The sequence below is a fragment of the Panthera tigris genome, chromosome B3 (assembly GCF_018350195.1).
Source record: "Panthera tigris isolate Pti1 chromosome B3, P.tigris_Pti1_mat1.1, whole genome shotgun sequence".
In the NCBI taxonomy this organism is placed as follows: Eukaryota; Metazoa; Chordata; class Mammalia; order Carnivora; family Felidae; genus Panthera; species Panthera tigris.
In genome coordinates, this window is record NC_056665.1 from 74,510,949 (window position 1) to 74,534,022 (window position 23,074).

The 23,074-nt window shown below is 42.1% G+C and overlaps 1 protein-coding gene across 1 annotated transcript; it reads right to left on the bottom strand.

Annotated features, from left to right (window-relative positions):
• Positions 1 to 866: 866 nt before the first annotated feature.
• LOC102957375 (mast cell protease 4-like) lies at positions 867 to 3,357 on the bottom strand. The gene is given in 7 exon segments (XM_007098103.2): positions 867 to 1,091; positions 1,094 to 1,112; positions 1,553 to 1,752; positions 1,755 to 1,806; positions 2,045 to 2,180; positions 2,627 to 2,777; positions 3,303 to 3,357. Coding segments are annotated over 7 exon segments (735 nt in total). The 3' UTR covers positions 867 to 969.
• Between the last annotated feature and the right edge of the window lie 19,717 nt (positions 3,358 to 23,074).

The following is a 23,074-nucleotide window of genomic DNA, read 5'->3' on the forward strand; positions in this document are numbered from 1 at the left end:
GGAGGACTTCTAGGTGTCATCCCTCCCCCTCCCTCCTGAGCTCTTGTGCCTGGGAAGTTTTATCCTCCCCACTTTTCCATCTTGGCACATGGTTCCCTGGCTTCAGACCCAATATTGAGAGAGATGATAATGATGAGGTAGAAGTGGGTGTAGGGACTCGAGATAACAACAGCCTAGGCCTGGGGTCATCTCTGGAAACAGTCATTGGGAGTTTGCTATGGTGCATCTCTGCTCTGAACTGCAGTAGCTGAGACACAGGTTTTGAGGAAAGAGTAACATTGAGAGGAGGAGGAGGAAGAAAAGGAGGCAGTGGGGGAAGAAGGTAAATTAGTAACAACATTACTTTGGATGTTTTTTTTTTTTTTAATTTTTTTTTTTTAAACGTTTATTTATTTTTGAGACAGAGAGAGACAGAGCATGAACGGGGGAGGGTCAGAGAGAGGGAGACACAGAATCTGAAACAGGCTCCGGGCTCTGAGCTGTCAGCACAGAGCCCGATGCGGGGCTTGAACTCACGGACTGCGAGATCATGGCCTGAGCCGAAGTCGGCCGCTTTTACCGATTGAGCCACCCAGGCGCCCCGTGGATGTTAAATCCAAAGTGTGCAGATCAAATTTTTTTCTTCAATAATCCATAATACCACACAGTGCACAGGGAGATAAGTAGGCAATATTATTAATCTGGTAGGAAAGGAGCCCAGAACAATTCTTCATTCAAGCCATAGAAGGATATCTGGACTCCTCCGTCAGAGCAGACCAGCTCCGTGGGAGAGAGAAGAGTCTCACACACATAAGTATGCTGAAGGCAGCATTTTTATTGAAGTTTGCTGGGGATACAATCAGTAGGGGCTTTGTGTGCCTCTGAGAGCCTCCCTGGGCTCAGGCTGGGGTCAGGTTCTGTGGAACCCAGGGCTACTCAGGGAGGCCTCGGGCTTTGGGATTCTCACGTAGGCTGGTCAGGCTTCTGTGGCTACTGTTTCTTCAAGATTTTATTAATCCAAGGCACATATGGGGAGATTCGAGTGAAGACAGCAGGGGGTTTTGCATCTGTACGTCCATAAGACACAATACCTTGGGCCACCCCTGCACAAAAAGGGGGCCCCCAGAATCCCCCTGTGGGTTAGAGAAAGCAGATCATGAACAGGGAACGTCCTTCTCACCCTACTGTCACTTCATCTGGGTTCTATCAGCAACCTGGCTAGTTCCAAGATACCCTAGAGTCAGATCAGGAATCCTGGCTCCTCATGGAGTCATAAGTTAGGGGTTTAATGTCTCTGGCATGGAACCATAAGCCTAGATCCTGTCCTCTCCATCTCTTCCTTTCTCTCCTGAAGACCTGTCAGCCAGGTCTTCAACTAGATGAGAGGGTCAGAGGCAGGACTTGGGTATGTGAGGATGGAACTCAGAAGGAGGATTCTAGTTCCCATGGTGCTAGAAACCCACAAACTCAGACACCAGTCACTGTACTAGGGGACTTTGTGACCCCACATCCTCCCAGGAGGATGCTGTCTCCCAGGGACCATTGTGAGGAGAAAGTGTAAGTGTGTGGTCACCTTGTATGTCGATCTTGTCTTCCTGGGATTGCCCACACAGATTTGTAATTTATGGCTGTAAAACGTATAGTGGTTGCAGGCCTTGGCATCCATGAGTTTCAACTTCACCTCCCTCAGAGTATCTGACACCGGCTCCATCACTCCCATTCTTCCCCAGCCAGCTGCCCTGCACATTCTCCCAGGTGGAATGAAGGTAGACCGGTGGGCAGGGAGATTGTCCCCACGGCGTGGGTCAGCTTGGCTCTCGTTTGTAGCTGTGAGGGAGGGAGAGTAGATGGACCTCCAGTCCCAGAGAAAGTGGGTCCCAGTGTGCTGTGGTAGAGGCTCCCTGGGCAGGGCCAAGAGTTTCTCCCCAGTGGGATGGTGATGACATGGAGTGGGATGAGGGTGGGTCCCGAGGACATGGGTTGGACAAGGGAAAATGAGAAATGCACAGGTTAGGAGAAAAGTTCAAGAAGGGGGAATGGGAAAGTGCTGGAAGGCTAATGGCACCTTCAGTAACATGATGTCATTAAGGTTGGTGAAAAAGTTGTAATTTGGGTGAACTATTTGTTCTGAGACTTCCAGCTTCTGCCATGTGGATTCTTCCTGTTTTATGTCATGAGCTCCCAGAGTGACAGTAATTTTCCTGTTGAGAAGGAGGAGAGAGGCAGGAAAAGGTGCTGGTCTTCTGAAAAGGGTTCATTCTGAGCAAGGAGACATCAGGCTCTCTTCTTTCCCAGTACAAGGCAAGACCTGAGGAACTCAGGTCTTAACTGAGGACAGAAGTCCCCCTTCCCACCCCGGGATCATAGTGGGTTCACGAAGGGCCAGGCCCTGGCAGCTGCATGGGACTGAGCGAGCTCAGCTGGCTGGCATCAGGACAGTAAGGCAGTGTTAGCTTGCTGTGACCTGGCTGGTCTTTGGAGGTGGAGACAGCAAATGAAAATGGGCTGGTCCCTTCCAATATGCATTGCTGATCATCTTGAGATGAGCAGGACACAAGAATTTCTCCTTAGGCCACTTTGAAGTTGCGTGTAACTCTGGCACCTACAGCTCCTCACGTGAAAAGAGAGTAGGTCAAAGTTTTCTTACCTTCCTTTACCATGAGCGGCTGTCATCACAAATTCTTGACTTACGAGAAACCCACCACAGCTGGCAACATAACCCTGGTCAGTGATGATTTCCAGATGGGCCATGTAGGGGCGGGGGTGTGGCTTGGACTCAATGCCACTGATGATTTCCACTGAAACAGAGAACCCCAGGTTCCTAAACGCAGGCTCCCTTGCCTTTGGATAGAGCACTGGGTGAGGGAAAGGAGGTGGAAGCCGAGGACCCACATAGCTTTTACCTTACTTCTAATGGAGCTCAGACCTCTGTGTGTCCTTTTTGCTGGTTTCTTGACCCTAATCCGCCTTGTCAACTGACCCTCACCCTACTTTCAGAACACGATGGTTAGTCTTGATTCTGAGCTGTCATCTAAACATTTCTTCAGGTCTCTATCCTGACCTCTTCCACCTGAGAGCAAGCACCAAGAAGGACCATGAATCAGAATTGTGGCTATTTTCAGGAAAGTGGGTTAGGAGGAACTTCCAAAGACAGTGTTCTGATTCTTTCTCCACCCAAGTCTTCTCATCCCAGGGAAACTGTCATCAACTGCAGGAAAAGACTCTGACCCTTCCAGGTGGAGATTTCCCCCTAGAATACTTGTCATGGAACTTGTAGCCTGACTTAAGGGCTTCTTTGACAGGGGGTTACACCCTAGACTCACCAGCTCCAGCTTCAGGAGGCAAAAGAAAGGCCAACAAAAGGAGTAGGACCTGCATTTTCCCAGTGATAGTGTCCATGGTGAGCTTCTTCTGTCCCTGCCCTCCCTTGCCCCTGCTTTTATAACCCCAGAAGTAGAAGGAAGAGGAGGACTGGAAACCACAGAAACCACCTAGTCACATTTTTGTCTTTCACTTTGGCCTGGCTAGCTTCCTCATCAGAAAGTCTTATGACCCTTCTCTCTGCTCTGCTGGTGTCGAGGCTATGGTCAGAGCCCCAGAGTTCTGTTTACTGGGACGAGGCATGCACCTTTCTCATCTAATGCTGTTCTCTTGAGGAAGCATAGTAACACAGATGAAGGGGTTTTAATTTTTTAAAATTGTATTTATTTTTATTATTGAAGTATAGTTGCCATATCATGTTATGTTAGGTTTCAGGCATACAACACAGTGATTCAACAATTCTATACATTACTCAGTGCTCCCCATAAGTGTACTCACCATCCATCACCATACAGTATTATCACAATCTTATTGACAATATTCCCTGTGCTGTACTTTCTCTCTTCAGGACTGATTTATTTCACAAAATATAAATAATAATGTATAAATATATGTAAAATTTATTTATAAAATATAAGGATGTATAAATAAAATATATTTATAAAATATAAATATAAATTTTATAAATAAGGAGGTTTATACTTCTTAACCCCCTTCACCTGTTTTGCCCATTCCCCACTGACTTCTTTTCTGGCAACCACCAATTTGTTCTCTGTATTTAAGAGTCTGTTTTTGGGGCACCTGGATGGCTCAGTTGGTTAGGCTTCTGACTCTTGATATTAGTTCAGGTCATGATCTCACAGTTCCTGAGATAGAGATCCAAAATACATCAGATCTGAAACTCGTACTTTTTCCATTCCACTAATCTGAACAACAAGGGTTGTGGGATGAAGGGTTAGTCTAGTAAATGGAGAAAGGGATGGAATGTATCAAGAAGAACACTTGTGTTCTCTAGAGGCTGTTGGAGTTTTCCCCTTGTGCACTGAGGGTCACACTTGGTTTGGTAACAAAATGACATCTCAGTTGTCATTATTTGAGATATTACTCTAGGCTTTCATTCTTTTATGTGCCTTGAGAAAGAAAAAAGTTGTTCTTGATTAAATAATAACATGCCATTGATTACAAGATTCATTCTTATTGTAAAGGGGTTAAAATGTAGAATATTGGGTATCTTGGAATCAATGAAATATGGTATATTCCAAGCACTCCTTCACCCTGACACCAATCCTGAGAACTATTATTGTTTCCATTTAACAGATGAGGAAACTGAGGCTCATAGAATTTGAGTCACTTGACAAGATGTCAAAGCCAATACATATCAGAATTAGGTGTCAAACTCCGTATCTTCCATATATGGATATATCTTTCCATATATCACCCTGCTTTCCTAGACCGTAAAAACAAAACAACAACAATGAGAAGGATCTAGAGAGGCTTTCTTCACCAATATCCACAGTTTTAGAAGATGCAGTCCTTCTAAGAAATCCCTTATTTTACATTATTCATAGTGGCTCTGCTTTCCTTAATTGAACTCTAAATAATAGAGATGTTGGCACTGGAAGTGAGTAGGAACCTAACCTACACTTAGGTTCTGAAACTTGGCCTGGGTTATCTACTACAGGTTTTCTAAATTGAATATCTATCTATCTATCTATCTATCTATCTATTTATATCTATATATAGATATTTTTAAAAGTTCATTTATGTATTTTTGAGAGGGGAGAGAGAGAGTCAGTGGGAAAAGGGCAGAGAGAGATGGAGAGAGAGAATCCCAAGCAGGCTCCACACTGTCAGCACAGAGCCTGATGCTGGGCTCGATCCCATGAACCGTGAGATTATGACCTGAGCCAAAATCAAGAGTTGGACACTTAACTGACCAAAGCCACACAGGTGCCCCTCTAATCTGAATATATTTGAAGACATTGCTTACCCTATTGTAAGTAGTAAAAGATATTAGTTGTAAGTTGTAAGTAACCATTAATGCATACAGTAGCAAATCTATTAAAATATCACTTGTACATACCTTTAATCCAAGGCAAGACTTTAGGTGACTAAGTATTTGCTGACATAGAACATATTAGCAGAAATAAGGAATATTACAGGGTTGGTTGGTTGCTTCTAGGTGCACTAAAGAACTTAGGAGAAGTAAGTGATGAGCTTTGGGCTTTCAGTTCCAAGCTTATGATCTAAGTAAAGGTCCAGAAATCTGTGCCATAAAGGAAACCCTTATATCATGGAATCTCCTGTCTGAGATTTCTAAATATTAAACCAATGTCTAATCCTGTGGGTGGTTTGAACATATTTTGAATCACCAAACTGGTAGGGTCTCTTATATAAAGTTACAGTGTTCACTGGGACTCTGAAGATTGGATTGGGAATACATTTGGACATATTCTGATGAAGCTGGCATTTTAATTCCTGAATTCCTCCAATCTTCCTTTGCCTGTCAACAGCAGCCCATCTTTTCTGGTCTGAGGAGGTTAGTCTTCCCTCACCTGAAGAATCTGTAATGAGATTCCCTGAGGTAGTTACTTTGCAGCTGACTGCTGACCACCCTCTCCTACCACCTTTAGTGCTTCTAGATCTATAACCAGATTCAACTCCCAGTAAATCCCAGATGTGTGACCCATAAGGAATTGCAATATACACCAAAGCAATTGTAAGATTTTTGCTAATTTTTATCAAGAGAAACATGGGAAGGGGGAAGGGGTGGTATTGAGGGTGTTGGTGTAGGTGTTGGGCCAGGCTGATTTTGTTGATGGGATGAACTCAATACAGATTCCCATGTCAGCATATTTGATCAAGCATATCAAGGTAGTTCTAGCTATTTGACTAGTTGATTGGATTGAGCTATTGATCCAAAGGTGGCCTATACCAAGTGAAGTTGAGATGCCAGACTTCTTTGATATAGAGAAAATATTCAAAGCTTTGAGGAAATTAGAAGGTAGAGTAGATTTATTATTGCGAGACTGGTTTACTCACCCCCTAAGTGTGTCTTAGGAGAGTACAGAGAACATTCTTTCCACCAAACTGTCAAAAATACTTCAGGGAGTGGGAGGCACTGGCATCTCTGGAGAGTGCTGTAGTGGATATTTGCTGCAGGCTTAGAATGGCAGTGGGAATGGGTGCTATGATCCTGATGAGGTCAGGATCCCTGAGTTTCAAGGAGATAATGGGACCCCAGGGTGGGACAAGCCAAGCTACCGAGATGCCATAGGCTTGGTTACCATAATGGGCATCAGAATTGAAGCAGAGGTCAAGATAGAGGCCCATGACTTTGACTAATTGATCATGGTGTTCCCAGAACTGAAATAGATAGGCAGCCTACTAAGGTCTTAGTTGATTTGTATAAGTGGAAGCATTCTGGGTCTGGTGAACAGAGCTTTTGAATATCACAAGGCACATCAACTAGTTCTTGGACTTGAACCAAGTCATTGACCCTTGAATGAAGAGGATGGACTACCTTTGAGGAAGGTCCTTGCTACATAGCCAAAAGTTGTACTATACATTTTCCTGTTTGTCTTCTTCAAAGCTACCTGTGGCCATTAGCAAAGTGACTATGAATTAGAGAAAAAAACCAGACATTTTCATGCCCTTGTTTGTTTGTTTTTTGTTGCTGGACTGATACAAATTCCCAAAGACCTAAAATTCCTGTGTGAATCACAGCCACACGAGAGGCTTGTGGACTGATCAACAAAGTTTTGGCATGTGTCCATCTCATAGTGGGTCCAGTGTGTTCCCAAATCAACCTTTGACTATTTCCCAAGCTCCAGAATGCAGAGGTAGAATAGATGTATTAAAAAGAATCTCCATAATGGTTGCCTGATTCATGGAGTGAGGGCTAATGTGGTAGAAAAAGGCCAAACGGAGCCACCAGAACTGCCTCTCCCTACCCAAATAGTAAACCAAGAGCAATATTATATTCATGGAGACATTCAGAGATTAGTGCAACCACCAAATTATAGAAGGATGCAAGAGTGATGATTCCTACCACATCTCCATTCAGATCACCTATTTGGTCTACTTAGTTTTTAGTTATAGGACTTCTGGGATCTCTGTCTTACTCCTGAGGAACTCTCGATGTTTTTTTAAAGGTTTGTTTGTTTATCTTTCTATCTATCTACCTATCTATATCTATCTATCTATCTATCTATCTATCTATCTATCTATCTATCTATCTATCGGGAGAGAGAGAATCCCAAGCAGGCCCCACACTATCAGTGCAGAGCCCAGTGTGGGGCTTGAACCCATGAATGGTGAGATCATGACCTAAGCTGAAACCAAGAGTCGGATGCTTAACCGACTGAACCACCCAGGTGCCCCTCAATTTTTTAAAAATTGTGTTGGTGCTTGAAGGTTAGAGAACAAAGAAGTCAGGGAGATAAAAGGTTGAGGGGATGTGGATTGTAATGTCTCAGGGAGAGAACTCCCTCTGGGGTGAAAGATGGCAGGAGAGCTTGTTTTATTTGTTTTCCTTTCTCACTTCTGTTGTAGGCTCATTGCAGACCTGAGAACAGTTGGCTTTGCATTGTTTCCTGTTCTATCTTCTTTTTTCTTTCTTTCTTTCTTTCTTTCTTTCTTTCTTTCTTTCTTTCTTTCTTTCTTTCTTTCTTTCTTTTCTTAAATTTTTTTAATGTTTATTTATTTATTAAAAAAAATTTTTTTTTAACGTTTATTTATTTTTGAGACAGAGAGAGACAGAGAGTGAACAGGGGAGAGGCAGAGAGAGAGGGAGACACAGAATCTGAAACAGGCTCCAGGCTCTGAGCTGTCAGCACAGAGCCTGACGCAGGGCTCGAACTCACAGACCGTGAGATCATGACCTGAGCCGAAGTCGGACGCTTAACCGACTGAGCCACCCAGGCGCCCCTTAATGTTTATTTTTTAAGAGAGACAGAGACAGAGTATAAGTGGGGGAGGGGACCTTAAGAGAGAGGAAGACACAGAATCTGAAGCAGGCTCCAGGCTCTGAGCTGTCAGCTCAGAGCCTAGTGTGGGGTTTGAACTCCTGAACTGTGAGATCATGACCTGAGCTGAAGTTGGACACTTAACTGACTGAGCCACCCAGGTGCCCCTGTCTCATCTCCTTTCAATAGCTTCTAAATTTATGGACATGCTAGGCCGTCCTCGGGCCGTCCCCTTCCCAAGGGTTTGAGTAGTCCCTTAAATCTTGGATGCTTCTTTCATAAACCATGTGATGCTGCCAGTCTGTCAGCAATCAGCATTGGTCAGGCCAGCAAGAGACAGCTCTCTGCATCTTAGAATCAAATCTATCAATGGCAATCTTCCCATTATCTGGTGAGCTGTTGGAGGAGATCTGTTTGCACCATCTGTCTTTTTCATTTGCCTGCTTGAAGTTTGATTTGTGGTTGCTGCAAGGAATGAGATGGGGCAGCTGCTAGGAGCCAGCACAGCAGCAAGGGTCAGGGACATAGTCTCAAGGTATCTTTTATGCTCTCCCATCTGTGGGTTCAATTAACTGAAGGGGTGCTACTCAGAACTCTCCATTTAACTTTCCAGGATGTTTTCTCATGTAATGATTCTTGCAATTCCTTATCTCTTTATAGAACCATCCAGGAATAACTTTCTCCTTCCCTTAGATACCACATATGATTGATAAACTTTTGAGCTTTTGGCTGGTCTGTGGATACTGCTATGGTGGAGGGACCCAGGCACCAAGATCTCCTGTGAAGGATGACTTTTTAATGCTTGTAAGAGGATTGTCATATGGAGAAGAGAGGAGTGCATCTCTTAGGGCAAACATCTCTCATTTGAATATAAAGATCACACTGTCAAAGCTTGGGAAAGGGTTATCCTTTTCTTATAGAAGCCTTATTCAGGCCATGCATTTGGGAGCTAGGTGAAGTAAGTGCATAGTTAAGAGCTCTGGAATCAGACTGTGGAATCCTGGTAGTGTCCTTTACTAGCTTTGTGATTTGGGGTAAGTTTCTTCAACTCTTAGCCACTCCCACCCAATAATTCATCTTCATAAGATGGTGAAGATTAGGGGCACCTGGGTGGCTCAGTCAGTTAAGCGTCCGACTTCAGGTCGTGATCTCATGGCTTGTGGGCTTGAGCCCCACCTCCAGCTCTGTGCTGACAGCTTGGAGCCTGAAGCCTGCCTTGGACTCTGTGTCTCTGCCTCTCTCTGTCCCTCCCTTGCTCTGTCTCTCAAAATATATAAACATAAAACTATTAAAAAAAAAAAAGAATGGTGAAGATTAAAGGGGAGGCTTGGTGGCTCTGTCAGTTAAGCATCCAACTTCAGCTCAGGTGATGATCTCATGGTTTGTGAGTTTGAGCCCCACATCAGGCTCTCTGCTGTCAACACAGAGCCTGCTTTGGATCCTCTGTCCTCTTCTCTCTCCTCCCCTTCCCCACTCGTGCTCTCTCTCTCTCAAAAATAAATAAACATTAAAAAAGTGGTGAAGATTAAATAAGAGAATTTATTTGTATAAAGTACCAGGTAAAGTAAGTACTCAAAGTTAATTACTAGTATTAGCATTATGAGCCCCCAAGATCACAAACCTCTTCCAAGAGTTTGTGAACCAGAATTGTCTTCCTCTAAGTTGTGCCAGGACTCTAAAAAAGCCAATGGAAGTAAAAAGCACCTTCCAGCACTTGGAACCATCTTCGCCCCAAACCTATGACTGTATCTGAGTGAGTCTGGGACCCTCCGTTCTGTTCTCAGGGGAGTGGTGGCTCTGTGCCCTGGGGTTTCCCAGCCCCGTGGGAATGCTATCCTGCTTTCCATGTTAAACTGTGGGAGCTGAGTGCTGGAGCAGCTGGTTCCATCTCTGTTTTGTGTTCTGGGACCTCCTAGACCATATTTCTGTGGATTCTTTAAGCTGCTCATTTCCTTCCTAATTTCATGGCCTTTTCCACCCAGTCTTTTTTTTTTTTTTAATTTAATTTAATTTTTAAATTTACATCCAAATTAATTAGCATACAGTGCAACAATGATTTCAGGAGTAGATTCCTTAATGCCTTACCCATTTAGCCCATTCCCCCCACCCCCTCCAGTAACCCTCTGTTTATTCTCCATATTTATGAGTCTCTTATGCTTTGTCCCATCCCTGTTTTTATATTAATTTTGTTTCCCTTCCCTCATGTTCATCTGTTTTGTCTCTTAAAGTCCTCATATGAGTGAAGTCATATGATACTTGTCTTTCTCTGACTAATTTCACTTAGCATAAAATGGTCCAGTTCCATCCATGTAGTTGCAAATGGCAAGATTTCATTCTTTTTGATTGCCGAGTAATACTCCATTGTATATATATACATCACATCTTCTTTATCCATTCATCCATCGATGGACGTTTGGGCTCCTTCCATACTTTGGCTATTGTTGATAGTGCTGCAATACATTGGGGTACATGTGTCCCTTTGAAACAGCACACCTGTATCCCTTGGATAAATACCGAGTAGTGCAATTGCTGGGTCATAGGGTAGTTCTATTTAAAAAATTTTTTACAATGTTTTTAAATTTATTTTTGAAGGAGAGAGAGAGAGAGAGAGCATGAGCAGGGGAGGAGCAGAGAGAGAGGGAGACACAGAATTCGAAGCAGGCTCCAGGCTCTATGTTGTCAGCACAGAGCCCAATGCGGGGCTCGAACTCATGAACTGTGAGATCATGACCTGAGCTGAAGTGGGATGCTCAACCGACTGAGCCGCACAGGCACCCGGGTAGTTCTATTTTTAATTTTTTGAGGAACCTCCATACTGTTTTCCAGAGTGGCTGCACCAGCTTGCATTCCCACCAACAATGCAAAAGAGATCCTCTTTCTCTGCATCCTCGCCACCTGTTGTTGCCTGAGTTGTTAATGTTAGCCATTCTGACAGGTGTAAGGTGGTATCTCACGGTGGTTTTGATTTGTATTTCCCTGATGATAAGTGGTGTTGAGCATTTCTTCATGTGTCGGTTGGCCATCTGGATGTCTTCTTTGGAGAAGTGCCTATTCATGTCTTTTGCCCATTTCTTCTCTGGATTATTTGTTTTTTGGGTGTTGAGTTTGATCAGTTCTTTATAGATTTTGGATACTAACACTTTGTCTGATGTGTCATTTGCAAATATCTTCTCCCATTCTGTCAGTTGCCTTTTAGTTTTGCTGATTGTTTCCTTTGCTGTGCAGAAGCTTTTTATTTTGATGAGGTCCCAGTAGTTCATTTTTGCTTTTGTTTCCCTTGCCTCTGGAGAAGTGTTGAGTAAGAAGTTGCTGTGGGCAAGGTCAGAGATGTTTTTGCCTGCTTTCTCCTCGAGGATTTTGATGGCTTCCTGTCTTACATTGAGGTCTTTCATCCATTTTGAGCTTATTTTTGTGTCTGGTGTAAGAAAGTGGTCCATGTTTATTCTTCTGCATGTCGCTGTCCAGTTTTCCCAGCACCATTTGCTGAAGAGACTGTCTTTATTCCATTGGATATTCTTTCCTGCTTTGTCAAAGATTAGCCGGCCATACATTTGTGGGTCCATTTCTGGGTTCTCTATTCTGTTCCACTGATCTGAGTGTTCTTGTGCCAGTGCCATACTGTCTTGATGATTACAGCTTTGTAGTATAAGTTGATGTCCGGGATTGTGATGCCTCCTGCTTTGGTTTTCTTTTTCAAGATTGCTTTGGCTATTCGGGGTCTTTTCTGGTTCCATACAAATTTTAGGATTGTTTGTTCTAGCTCTGAGAAGAATGCTGGTGTTATTTTGATAGGGATTGCACTGAATATGTAGATTGCTTTGGGTAGTATCGACATTTTAACAAAGTTGTTCTTCCTGTCCAGGAGCATGGAATCTTTTTCCATTTATTGATGTCGTCTTCAATTTCTTTCATCAGCTTTCTATAGTTTTCAGTGTATAGATTTTTCACCTCATTGGTTAGATTTATTCCTAGGTATTTTATGTTTTTTTTGTGCAACTGTAAATGGGATGGATTCCTTGATTTCTCTTTCTGTTGCTTCATTGTTGGTGTATAGGAATGCAACCGATTTCTGTGCATTGGTTTTACTTCCTGTGACTTTGCTGAATTCATGGATCAGTTCTAGCAGTTTTTTGGCGGAATCTTTAGGGTTTTCCATATAGAGTATCATGTCATCTGCGAAGAGTGAAAGTTTGGCCTCCTCCTGGCCGATTTGGATACCTTTTATTTCTTTGTGTTGTCTGATTGCAGAGGCTAAGACTTCCAATACTATGTTGAAGAACAGTGGCGACAGAGGACATCCCTGTCTTATTCCTGACCTTAGGGGGAAAGCTCTCAGTTTTTCCCCATTGAGGATGATATTAGCGTTGGGTCGCTCATATATGGCTTTTATCATTTCGAGGTATGCTCCTTCTATCCCTACTTTCTTGAGGGTTTTTATCAAGAGAGGATGCTGTATTTTGTCAAATGTTTTCTCTGCATCTATTGAGAGGATCATATGGTTCTTGTCCTTTCTTTTATTGATGTGATGAATCACGTTAATTGTTTTGTGGATATTGAACCAGCCCTGTATCCCAGGTATAAATCCCACTTGGTCGTGGTGAATAATTTTTTTAATGTATTGTTGGAGCCGGTTGGCTAATATTTTGTTGAGGATTTATGCATCCATGTTCTTCAGGGAAATTGGTGTTTAGTTCTCCTTTTTAGTGAGGTCTCTGTCTGGTTTTGGAATCAAGGTGATGCTGGCTTCATAGAATGAGTTTGGAAGTTTTCCTTCCATTTCTATTTTTTGGAACAGTTTCAAGAGAATAGGTGTTAACTCTTCCTTAAGTGTTTGGTAGAATTCCCCTGGAAAGCCATCTGGCCCTGAACTCGTGTTTTTGGGAGATTTTCGATTACTAATTTGATTTCCTTACTGGCTATGGGTCTGTTCAAATTTTCTATTTCTTCCTGTTTCAGTTTTGGTAGTGTGTATGTTTCTAGGAATTTGTCCATTTCTTCCAGATTGCTCATTTTATTGGCATATAATTGCTCATAATATTTAGTCTCTTATTATTGTTTTTATTTCTGTTGTGTTGGTTGTGATCTCTCCTCTTTCATTCTTGATTTTATTTGGGTCTTTTCCTTTACTTTTTGTTCAGACTCGCTAGTGGTTTATCAATTTTGTTAATTCTTTCAAAGAACCAGCTTCTGGTTTCATTGATCTGTTCTACTGTTTTTTGGTTTCAATAGCATTAATTTCTGCTCTAATCTTTATTATTTCCTGTCTTCTACTGGTTTTGGGTTTTATTTGCTGTTCTTTTTCCAGCTCCTAAAGGAGTAAGTTTAGGTTGTGTATCTGAGATCTTTCTTTCTTCTTTAGGAAGGCTTGAATTGCTGTATACTTTCCTCTTATAACCACCTTTGCTGTGTCCCAGAGGTTTTGGGTTGTGGTGTTCATTTTCATTGGCTTCCATATAATTTTAAATTTCCTCTTTAACTTCTTGGTTAGCCCATTCATTCTTTAGTAGGATGTTCTTCGGTCTCCAAGTGTTTGTTACCTTTCCAACCTTTTTCTTATGGTTTATTTTGAGTTTCATAGCGTTGTGGTCTGAAAATATGCATGGTATGATCTTGATCTTTTTGTACTTGGTGAGGGATGATCTTTGTCCCAGTATGTGGTCTATTCTGGAGAATGTTCCATGTGCACTGGAGAAGAATGTATATTCTGCTGCTTTAGGATGAAATGTTCTGAATATATCTGTTAAGTCCATCTGGTCCAGTGTGTCCTTCAAAGCCACTGTTTCCTTGTTGATTTTTTTTAATGTTTATTTATTTTTGAGACAGAGAGAGACAGAACATGAATGGGGGAGGGTCAGAGAGAGAGGGAGACACAGAATCTGAAACAGGATCCAGGCTCTGAGCTGTCAGCACAGAGCCCGACGTGGGGCTCAAACTCACAGACCGTGAGATCATGACCTGAGCCGAAGTCGGACACTTAACCGACTGAGCCACTCAGGTGCCCCTCTTGTTGATTTTATGATTAGATGATTTGTCCATTGCTGTGAGTGGGGTGTTGAAGTCTCCTACTATTATGGTATTATGATCAATGAGTTTCTTTATGTTTGTGATTAACATATTTGGGTGCTGCCACATTTGGTGCATAAATGTTTAAAATTGTTAGGTCTTCTTTGTGGATAGACCCCTTGATTATGATATAATGCCCTTCTGCATCTCTTGATACAGTCTTTATTTTAAAGTCTAGATTGTCTGATATAAGTATGGCTACTCCAGCTTTTTTTTGATGACCATTAGCATGATAGATGGTTCTCCATCCCCTTACTTTCAATCTGAAGGTGTCTTTAGGTCTAAAGTGGGTCTCTTGTAAACAGCATATAGACGGATCTTGTTTTCTTATTCATTCTGTTACCCTATGTCTTTTGATTGGGGCATTGAGTCCATTGGTGTTTAGAGTGAGTACTGAAAGATATGAATTTATTGCCATTATGATGCTTGTAGAGTTGGAGTTTCTGGTGGTGTTCTCTGGTCCTTTCTAATCTTTGTTGCTTTTGGTCTTTCTTTCTTTCTTTCTTTCTTTCTTTCTTTCTTTCTTTCTTTCTTTCCTTTTTTCTCTCTTTCTATTTTCATCTATTCTCCCCTCAGAGTCCCCCTTAAAATTTCTTGTAGGGCTGATTTAGTGGTCACAAACTCCTTTAATTTTTGTTTGTCTGGGAAACTTTTTATCTCTCCTTCTATTTTGAATGACAGTCTTGCTGGATAAAGAATTCTTGGCTGCAAATTTTTCTGATTCAGCACATTGAATATATCCTGCCACTCCTTTCTGGCCTGCCAAATTTCTGTGGATAGGTCTCTTGTGAACCTGATATGTCTTCCCTTTTAGGTTAAGGACTTTTATATTTTCCTTTGCTGCCTTCATGATTCTCTCCTGCCTGAGTATTTTGTGAATTTAACTATGATATGCCTTGTTGATGGTCGGTTTATGTTGAATCTAATGGGAGTCCTCCGTGCTTCCTGGATTTTGATGTCTGTGTCTTCCCCCAGGTTAGGAAAGTTTTCCACTATGATTTGCTCCCATAACCCTTCTAAGCCTATTTCTCTCTCTTCCTCTTCTGGGGCCCTTATGATTCTCATGTTGCTCCTTTTTAATGAGTTACTGATTTCTCTAATTTTTTTTGTTTGTTTGTTTTTCAGAAAGAGACATGGAGTGCGAGCAGGGGAGGGACAGAGAGAGAGAGAGAGAGGGAGACACAGAATTCGAAGCAGGCTCCAGGTTCTGAGCTGTCAGCACAGAGCCTGATGCAGGGCTCCAGCTCACCAACTGCAAGATCGTGACCTGAGCCGAAGTTGGACACTTAACCGACTGAGCCACCCAGGTGCCCCTGATTTCTCTAATTCTTAAATTGTGCTCTTTTGCCTTAATCTCCCTCTTTTTTTCTGCTTTGTTATTCCCCATAAGTTTGTCCGCTATATTGCTGATTCTCTGTTCTACCTCATCCATCCTTGCCACTGTGGCATCCATTCGTGATCACAGCTCAGTTATAGCATTTTTTATTTTATCCTGACTAGTTTTTACTTCTTTTATCTCTGCAGAAAGGGATTCTAACCTTTTTTGACCCCAGGTAGTATTATTATTGTGATTCTAAATTCTGGTTCAGACATCTTGCTTGTATCTGTGTTGGTCAAGTCCCTGGCTGTCGTTTCTTCCTGCTCTTTCTTTTGGGGTGAGTTCCTTTGTTTCATCATTTTGAAGGGAGAAAAGGAAATAATGAGGCAGAAAAAATTAAAATTAAAAAAATATTAAAATTAAAAAATTAGAAATACCCACACACACAAAATCGAATAAATGATGCTATATCCTAGGTGTGTTTTGGTCTGAGTGTTGAAAGTGGCTTGATTGGGGCGCCTGGGTGGCTCGGTTAGTTGGGCGTCCGACTTTGGCTCAGGTCATGATCTCGCGGTCCGTGAGTTCGAGCCCCATGTCGGGTTCTGTGCTGACAGCTCAGAGCCTGGGTCCTGTTTCAGATTCTGTGTCTCCCTCTCTCTCTGACCGTCCCCCATTCATGCTCTGTCTCTCTCTGTCTCAAAAATGAATAAACGTTAAAAAAAATTAAAAAAAAAAGTGGCTTGATAGATTAGAGAAAAAAGGGGAAAGAAGAAAAAAAAGAGGAAATCGTTTGAAAATTTGAAAAAATGAATACACTGAAGTAGACTAAAATGAAATGATGGAAGTAAACTAGAATTTGAAAAAACTTATGCAAAGGTAAAAAATATAGTAGAAAAAAATTAAAGAAAAATATTTTTAATAAAAATTAAAAATAAAGATGAATCTTTTCTCTTTCTGTATTCAAGAAAAAGAAATGAAAAAGAGAAAAATGAAAGTAAAAAAAAAGGAAATCGTTTGAAAATTTGAAAAAATGAATACACTGAAGTAGACGAAAATAAAATGATGGAAGTAAAATAGAATTTCAAAAAAATTTACACAAAAGTAAAAAATATGGTAAAAAAATTAAAGAAATATTTTTTTTTCTCTTTAGGAGATTAGTATTTATTTATTTATTTATTTATTATTTTTTTTTTCAATACATGAAATTTATTGTCAAATTTGTTTCCATACAACACCCAGTGCTCATCCCAAAAGGTGCCCTCCTCAATACCCATCACCCACCCTCCCCTCCCTCCCACCCCCCATCAACCCTCAGTTTGTTCTCAGTTTTTAAGAGTCTCTTATGCTTTGGCTCTCTCCCACTCTAACCTCTTTTTTTTTTTTTTTTCCTTCCCCTCCTCCATGGGTTTCTGTTAAGTTTCTCAGGATCCACATAAGAGTGAAAACATATGGTATCTGTTTTTCTCTGTATGGCTTATTTCACTTAGCATCACACTCTCCAGTTCCACCCACGTTGCTACAAAGGGCCATATTTCGTTCTTTCTCATTGCCATGTAGTACTCCATTGTGTATATAAACCACAATTTCTTTATCCATTCATCAATTGATGGACATTTAGGCTCTTTCCGTAATTTGGCTATTGTTGAGAGTGCTGCTATAAACATTGGGGTACAAGTGCCCCTATGCATCAGTACTCCTGTATCCCTTGGATAAATTCCTAGCAGTGCTATTGCTGGGTCATAGGGTAGGTCTATTTTTAATTTTCTGAGGAACCTCCACACTGCTTTCCAGAGTGGCTGCATCAATTTGCATTCCCACCAACAGTGCAAGAGGGTTCCCGTTTCTCCACATCCTCTCCAGCATCTATAGTCTCTTGATTTGTTCATTTTAGCCACTCTGACTGGCGTGAGGTGATATCTGAGTGTGGTTTTGATTTATATTTCCCTGATGAGGAGCGACGTTGAGCATCTTTTCATGTGCCTGTTGGCCATCTGGATGTCTTCTTTAGAGAAGTGTCTATTCATGTTTTCTGCCCATTTCTTCACTGGGTTATTTGTTTTCGGGTGTGGAGTTTGGTGAGTTCTTTATAGATTTTGGATACTAGCCCTTTGTCCGATATGTCATTTGCAAATATCTTTTCCCATTCCGTTGGTTGCCTTCTAGTTTTGTTGGTTGTTTCCTTTGCTGTGCAGAAGCTTTTTATCTTCATAAGGTCCCAGTAATTCATTTTTGCTTTTAATTCCCTTGCCTTTAGGGATGTGTTGAGTAAGAGATTGCTATGGCTGAGGTCAGAGAGGTCTTTTCCTGCTTTCTCCTCTAGGGTTTTGATGGTTTCCTGTCTCACATTCAGGTCTAAAGGAATATTTTTAATAAAAATTGAAAATAAAAATGAATTTTTTCATTCTGTATTCAAGAAAAAGAAAAGAAATGAAAAAGAGAAAAAAAAGGGAAAGAATATTGAATAGATGGACCTACTGACAGACTAAATACAGCTGAAATTACTTCGTTTCCCCCTAGAAGTCAGACTATGAAGCGGTTTATAGTCCATAAACTAAGCAGGCAGTGAGACTTTTGTTCTTGAAGAGCGAGGTTGGCCCAGTTGGGCGGGGTTTAGTGTAACGGCTCAGTTCTCCACTAGATGGTGCTGCTCACCTCCTGGGGTAGATTATTGTGGTGCTCATAGGTGTGTATGCACATGTTGGGGGAGCGGTGAAAATGGCGTCACCCAGGTACCCGGTCTCTAGTATCAGAACTCTGTTCTCCCCGATCAGCAACCGTGCACCCGTCCTTTGTCTTCAGCTTTCGTCCACTCCCCGCTTTTACACTGTCCGTGACCAAACCCCAGGTAGTATCTCTCTCCGGAATTTTGTCTCAGATGTGGTTGTTTTTCCTGACCCCTTATTTCTGAAGGACCGCGGCTTTGACCCGTTCTGCCTCTCTGTGGAGGGTCTCACTGAGCAATGGCTGGGTGCCAGCTACACCCAGGAAAGTTCATGGGATAGTGTAGCAGCAGTGTCAGGGATTATGGAAAATCACAACACACATCTGGCACCAGGCTTCACACTTAACGACCTTGTTCCAGCACCAGTGAATGTGGCCTTTTTCTGGGGTCTGCTGGGACCAGGTGGCTTCAACAGTCTCTACCAAACGTCCTTTCAGCAGTGGAACTGCTTCTCCCCATGTGGCTTGAGAACCTCCCGGGCCCCAGTCTGCTCCTGAGGATTCGCCCTTCCCACCAGAGCACTGCCAGGTATTGTACTGAGGAATTTCAGACTCTGTGCTCCCCTTGTTTACAGTCTTAATGGAATTTAAACCCTCTCCTTTCTCCTTTCTCCCTTTTTAGTTCAGCTCCTGTGGCTGTTTCTAATTTTCCACTTTCTCTCTAGCTGCTTTTCGAGAGAGGTGCTTTTCTGTATTCTCCCCCCTGATGCCGTCCTCTCTCTGCACGCAAAAACACTTCCCTGCCCTCCGTGGCTCCTCTCTCCCCAAGTTCACCTCTCTGGGCAGTGTACCTGCTGAATTCTATGGTTCAGGTTGTGCAGATTGTTGTGTTAATCAGATCAGTTTTCTAGGTGTGCAGGATGGTTTAGTGTTGGTCTGGCTGTATTTCTTGGACGTGAGACACACAAAAAACTTCCATGCTGTTCCGCCATCTTGGCTCCTCCCACTTCCACCCAGTCTTAATCCCTTGATGATCACATGACACATAATTGGCACTATCTCCCTTATCCTGACCTTCCATTTATTTTCTCTTACTAACATATGAGTTCTTTCAGTGACAATGTTAGCGTCAGCCTGGATATCACAATTCTCCATTCCTCTCAGGCTCTGGGTTTCTGATAAAATGCCACTCACTCACTCACTTTATCGTTCAAAAATGTTTGATGGGCACTTACCAGGTGCCAGACCCTGATGAGTGTGCCATCTCATCATCGCAGTGCAAACAGCACAGTGCAAATAGCACAGTGCTGCAATGGACAGATGCAGAGACACTGTGGGTGGTAAGAGAAGCTGTCCAGGCCATCCTGGGAAGGCAGCAACAGCTTCATTCTGTCTGAGATCGGAAGGATACATTATATTTTGTCAGTGGACAAATTGAGACAGGTCCTTCTCAGCAGAAGTAGCAACATATCTAAAAAGGGCAAGAGAAAGACTGTGTGATTGGGGAAACTACAAGTCCCTCAGTATTACTGAGGCATAATGTTAATGAAACAAGGGCAGGAATGGTGGAAGATGAGGCCAGCTAGATAGGAGCCAGTTTAGGGATGGCTTGTCTGCTGTAGAAGTGTGGAGTTTGTCCTATAGGTCAGCGGTTACAATATGGTGGTAAAAAACACATTAACATAAAACTTACCATCTCCACTATTTCTGAGTATGCAGAACACTGGTGTTAACCTTATGCACATTATTGTGCAATAAAAATATTTATTTATTTTGAGAGAGAGAGAGAGAGAGAGAACAAGTGGAGGGGGGAGGGGGCAGAGAGAATCCCAAGCAGGATCTGCATTGTCAGCGCAAAGACCCGATGCAGGGCTTGAACTCACAAACCGTCAGATCATGACCTGAGCTGAAATGAAGAGTCTGACACTTAACTGACTGAGCCACCCAGGCGCCCCACTAGGATTTTTTCATCTTGTAAAACAGAAACTCTGTACCCATTGGTCAACAGCTGCCCTTTTCTCCTTCCCACAATTTTTGGGAAATCACCGTTCTAGTTGTTTCTTTTTTATTATTTATTTGTTTATTTATTGAGAGAGTGCACACAAGTGAAGGAGAGGGACAGAGGGAGAGAGACAGAAAGAATCTTAAGAAGGCTGCATGCTGGGGCGCTTGCGTGGCACAGTTGGTTGAGCATCCAACTTCAGCTCAGGTCATGATCTCACAGTTTGTGAGTTCGAGCCCCACATTGGGCTCTGTGCTGACAGCTCAGAGTTTGGAGTCTGCTTCAGTTTCTGTGTCTCCCTCTCTCTGCTCCTCCCCTGCTTGCTCTGTGTCTCTTGAAAATAAATAAACCTTAAAAAAAAAATAAGGCTCCATGCTGAGCGGGGCTTGGTCCCATGATCCTGGGATCATGACCTGAGCCAAAATCAAGAGTTGGATACTCAACAGACTGAACCATTCAGGTGCCCTATGTTCTATTTGTTTCTAAGAGTTTGACTACTTTAGATACTTCATATTAGTGGAGTATTTGTCTTTTTAAGACCGGTTACTTAGTATAGTGTCCTCAAGTTTCATCCACGTTGTAACATATGACAGGATTTCCTTCCTTTTTAGGGTTAAATGATAATCCATTGTATGTATCTATCACATTTTTTTTTAACTTAAAAATTTTTTTAATATTTATTTTATTTTTGAGAGAGAGAGTGCGAGTGGGGGAGGTGCAGAGAGGGAGGGAGACACAGGATCTGAAGCAGGCTCCACACTCTGACCTTTCAGCACGGAGCCCCACGTGGGCCTCAAACTCACAGACTGTGAGATCATGACTCCAGCCAAAGTTGGTGCTCAACTGACTGAACCACCCAGGCACTCCTTCCTTTTTTTTTTTTTTTTTAAGTTTTGTTTATTTATTTTGAGAGAGACAGAGAGAGTATGAGTGGGGGAGAGGTAGAGAGAGAGGGAGACAGAGGATCTGAAGCAGGCTCTAGGCTGACAGCAGAGAGCCCTATGTGGAACTTGAATTCATGAACTGTGAGATCATGACCTGATCCGAAGTCTGACGCTTAACCTACTGAGCCATCCAGGTGTCCCATAACTTGTATCTTTCATTTAAAATTATGTTTGTGGGATTTGTTCATGTTGTTGTGCATAGCTCTGGGTCATTGTTTCCGTTGTATGAATACATCATAATTTATATATCCATTTTACAGGTGATGGACACCTTTTTTTTCTAGTTTTTGATTATTAGGGATAATGCCAGTGAAAGCATTCTTAAACAGATATCCAGTGCACATTTGCATGAATTTCTCTATGGCTGTAACTAAGAATGTAATCATTGGGTCAAAGCATATACATTCCTTTAACTCTGATAGGAAATGCCAAACTGTTTCCAGAATCATTTTGCAAATTTGTGCTCTCATCAGCAGCTTACAAGACTTCTTTTTGCTCCATATTTGCACTAGCATATAGTATTTTCAGATTTTTTTTAAAGTTTATTTTTATTTATTTTGAGGGAGTGGTAAAGAGCAAGTGGGGAAAGGGGCAGACAGAGAGGGAGACAGAATCCCGAGCAGGTTGCGCACTGTTAGCGCAGACCCTGATGCAGGGCTTGAACTCGTGAACAGTGAGATCATGACCTGAACTGAAGTCAAGAATCAGCCACCTAGGCACCCCTCAGATATTTTTATTTTAGAGAGAGAGAGAGAGAGAGAGAGAGAGAGAGAGCGTGAGAACACGTGGGCCAGCGGGGGAGGGGCAGAAGGAGGCGGGGATAGAGAGAATTGTAAGCAGGCTTCATGCTCAATGTAGAGCCTGACTTGGGGTCCATCCCATGACCCTGGAATCATCATCTGAGCCAAAATCAGGAGTAGGAAAAATCAACCAAAATCAACCAACTGAGCCATCCAGGCACTCCTTCAGATATTTTTTAAGAAAAAATTTTTTTGAAGAATTACACATATCGAAGTATACAAATCTTGTGCTGGAAGTCCTTGCTAGATTAATTTGGCAAGAGAAAGACACAAAAGGCATCCAAATTAGAAAGGAAGAAGCAGAATTGATATTTGCAGGTGATATGATCTTATATGTAGAAAACCCTAAAGTCTCAACCAAAACTCTATTGGAACTAATCAAGGAATTCAGTAAATTTGTAGGATATAAAATCAACATACATAAATCAGTTACATTTCTAAATACTAACAATAAAATACCTGAAAAAGAAATGAGGAGAGCTATTCTATTCACCAGGAGATCATGGTGCTGTGAATCTGGGTGTTTTCTAACAGCATGACAAGGAAGACTTGCTCGCCCCTCCTGTCAAAGAAAGAATAGTTTTGGCTGGGGAGAAGTGGGGGAAAAAAAAGCAATATGCATTTTTCATTTGTATTGTGAAATGTGAAAATAAAATTGTCAACTGTTTTAGTTAAAAACAACAACAACAACAACAACAACAACAACAACAACAACAACAACAACATACTCCTGGGGCACCTGAGTGACTCAGTTGGTTAAGTGTCCTACTCTTGATTTCAGCTCAGGTCATGATCTCATGCGGTTCATGGGACTGAGCCCCGCGTCGGGCTCTGGGCTGACAGCGTGGAGCCTGTTTGGGATTCTCTCTCTCTCTCTCTCTCTCTCTCTGCTCCCTGCCCCCAAAATAAATCACTAAACTTAAAAAAAAAAAAAATATATATATATACATACATATATACTCCCAATAAACTATCATAAAGTGGCACACTCATGAAACTATTGCCTAGATCAGAAAATA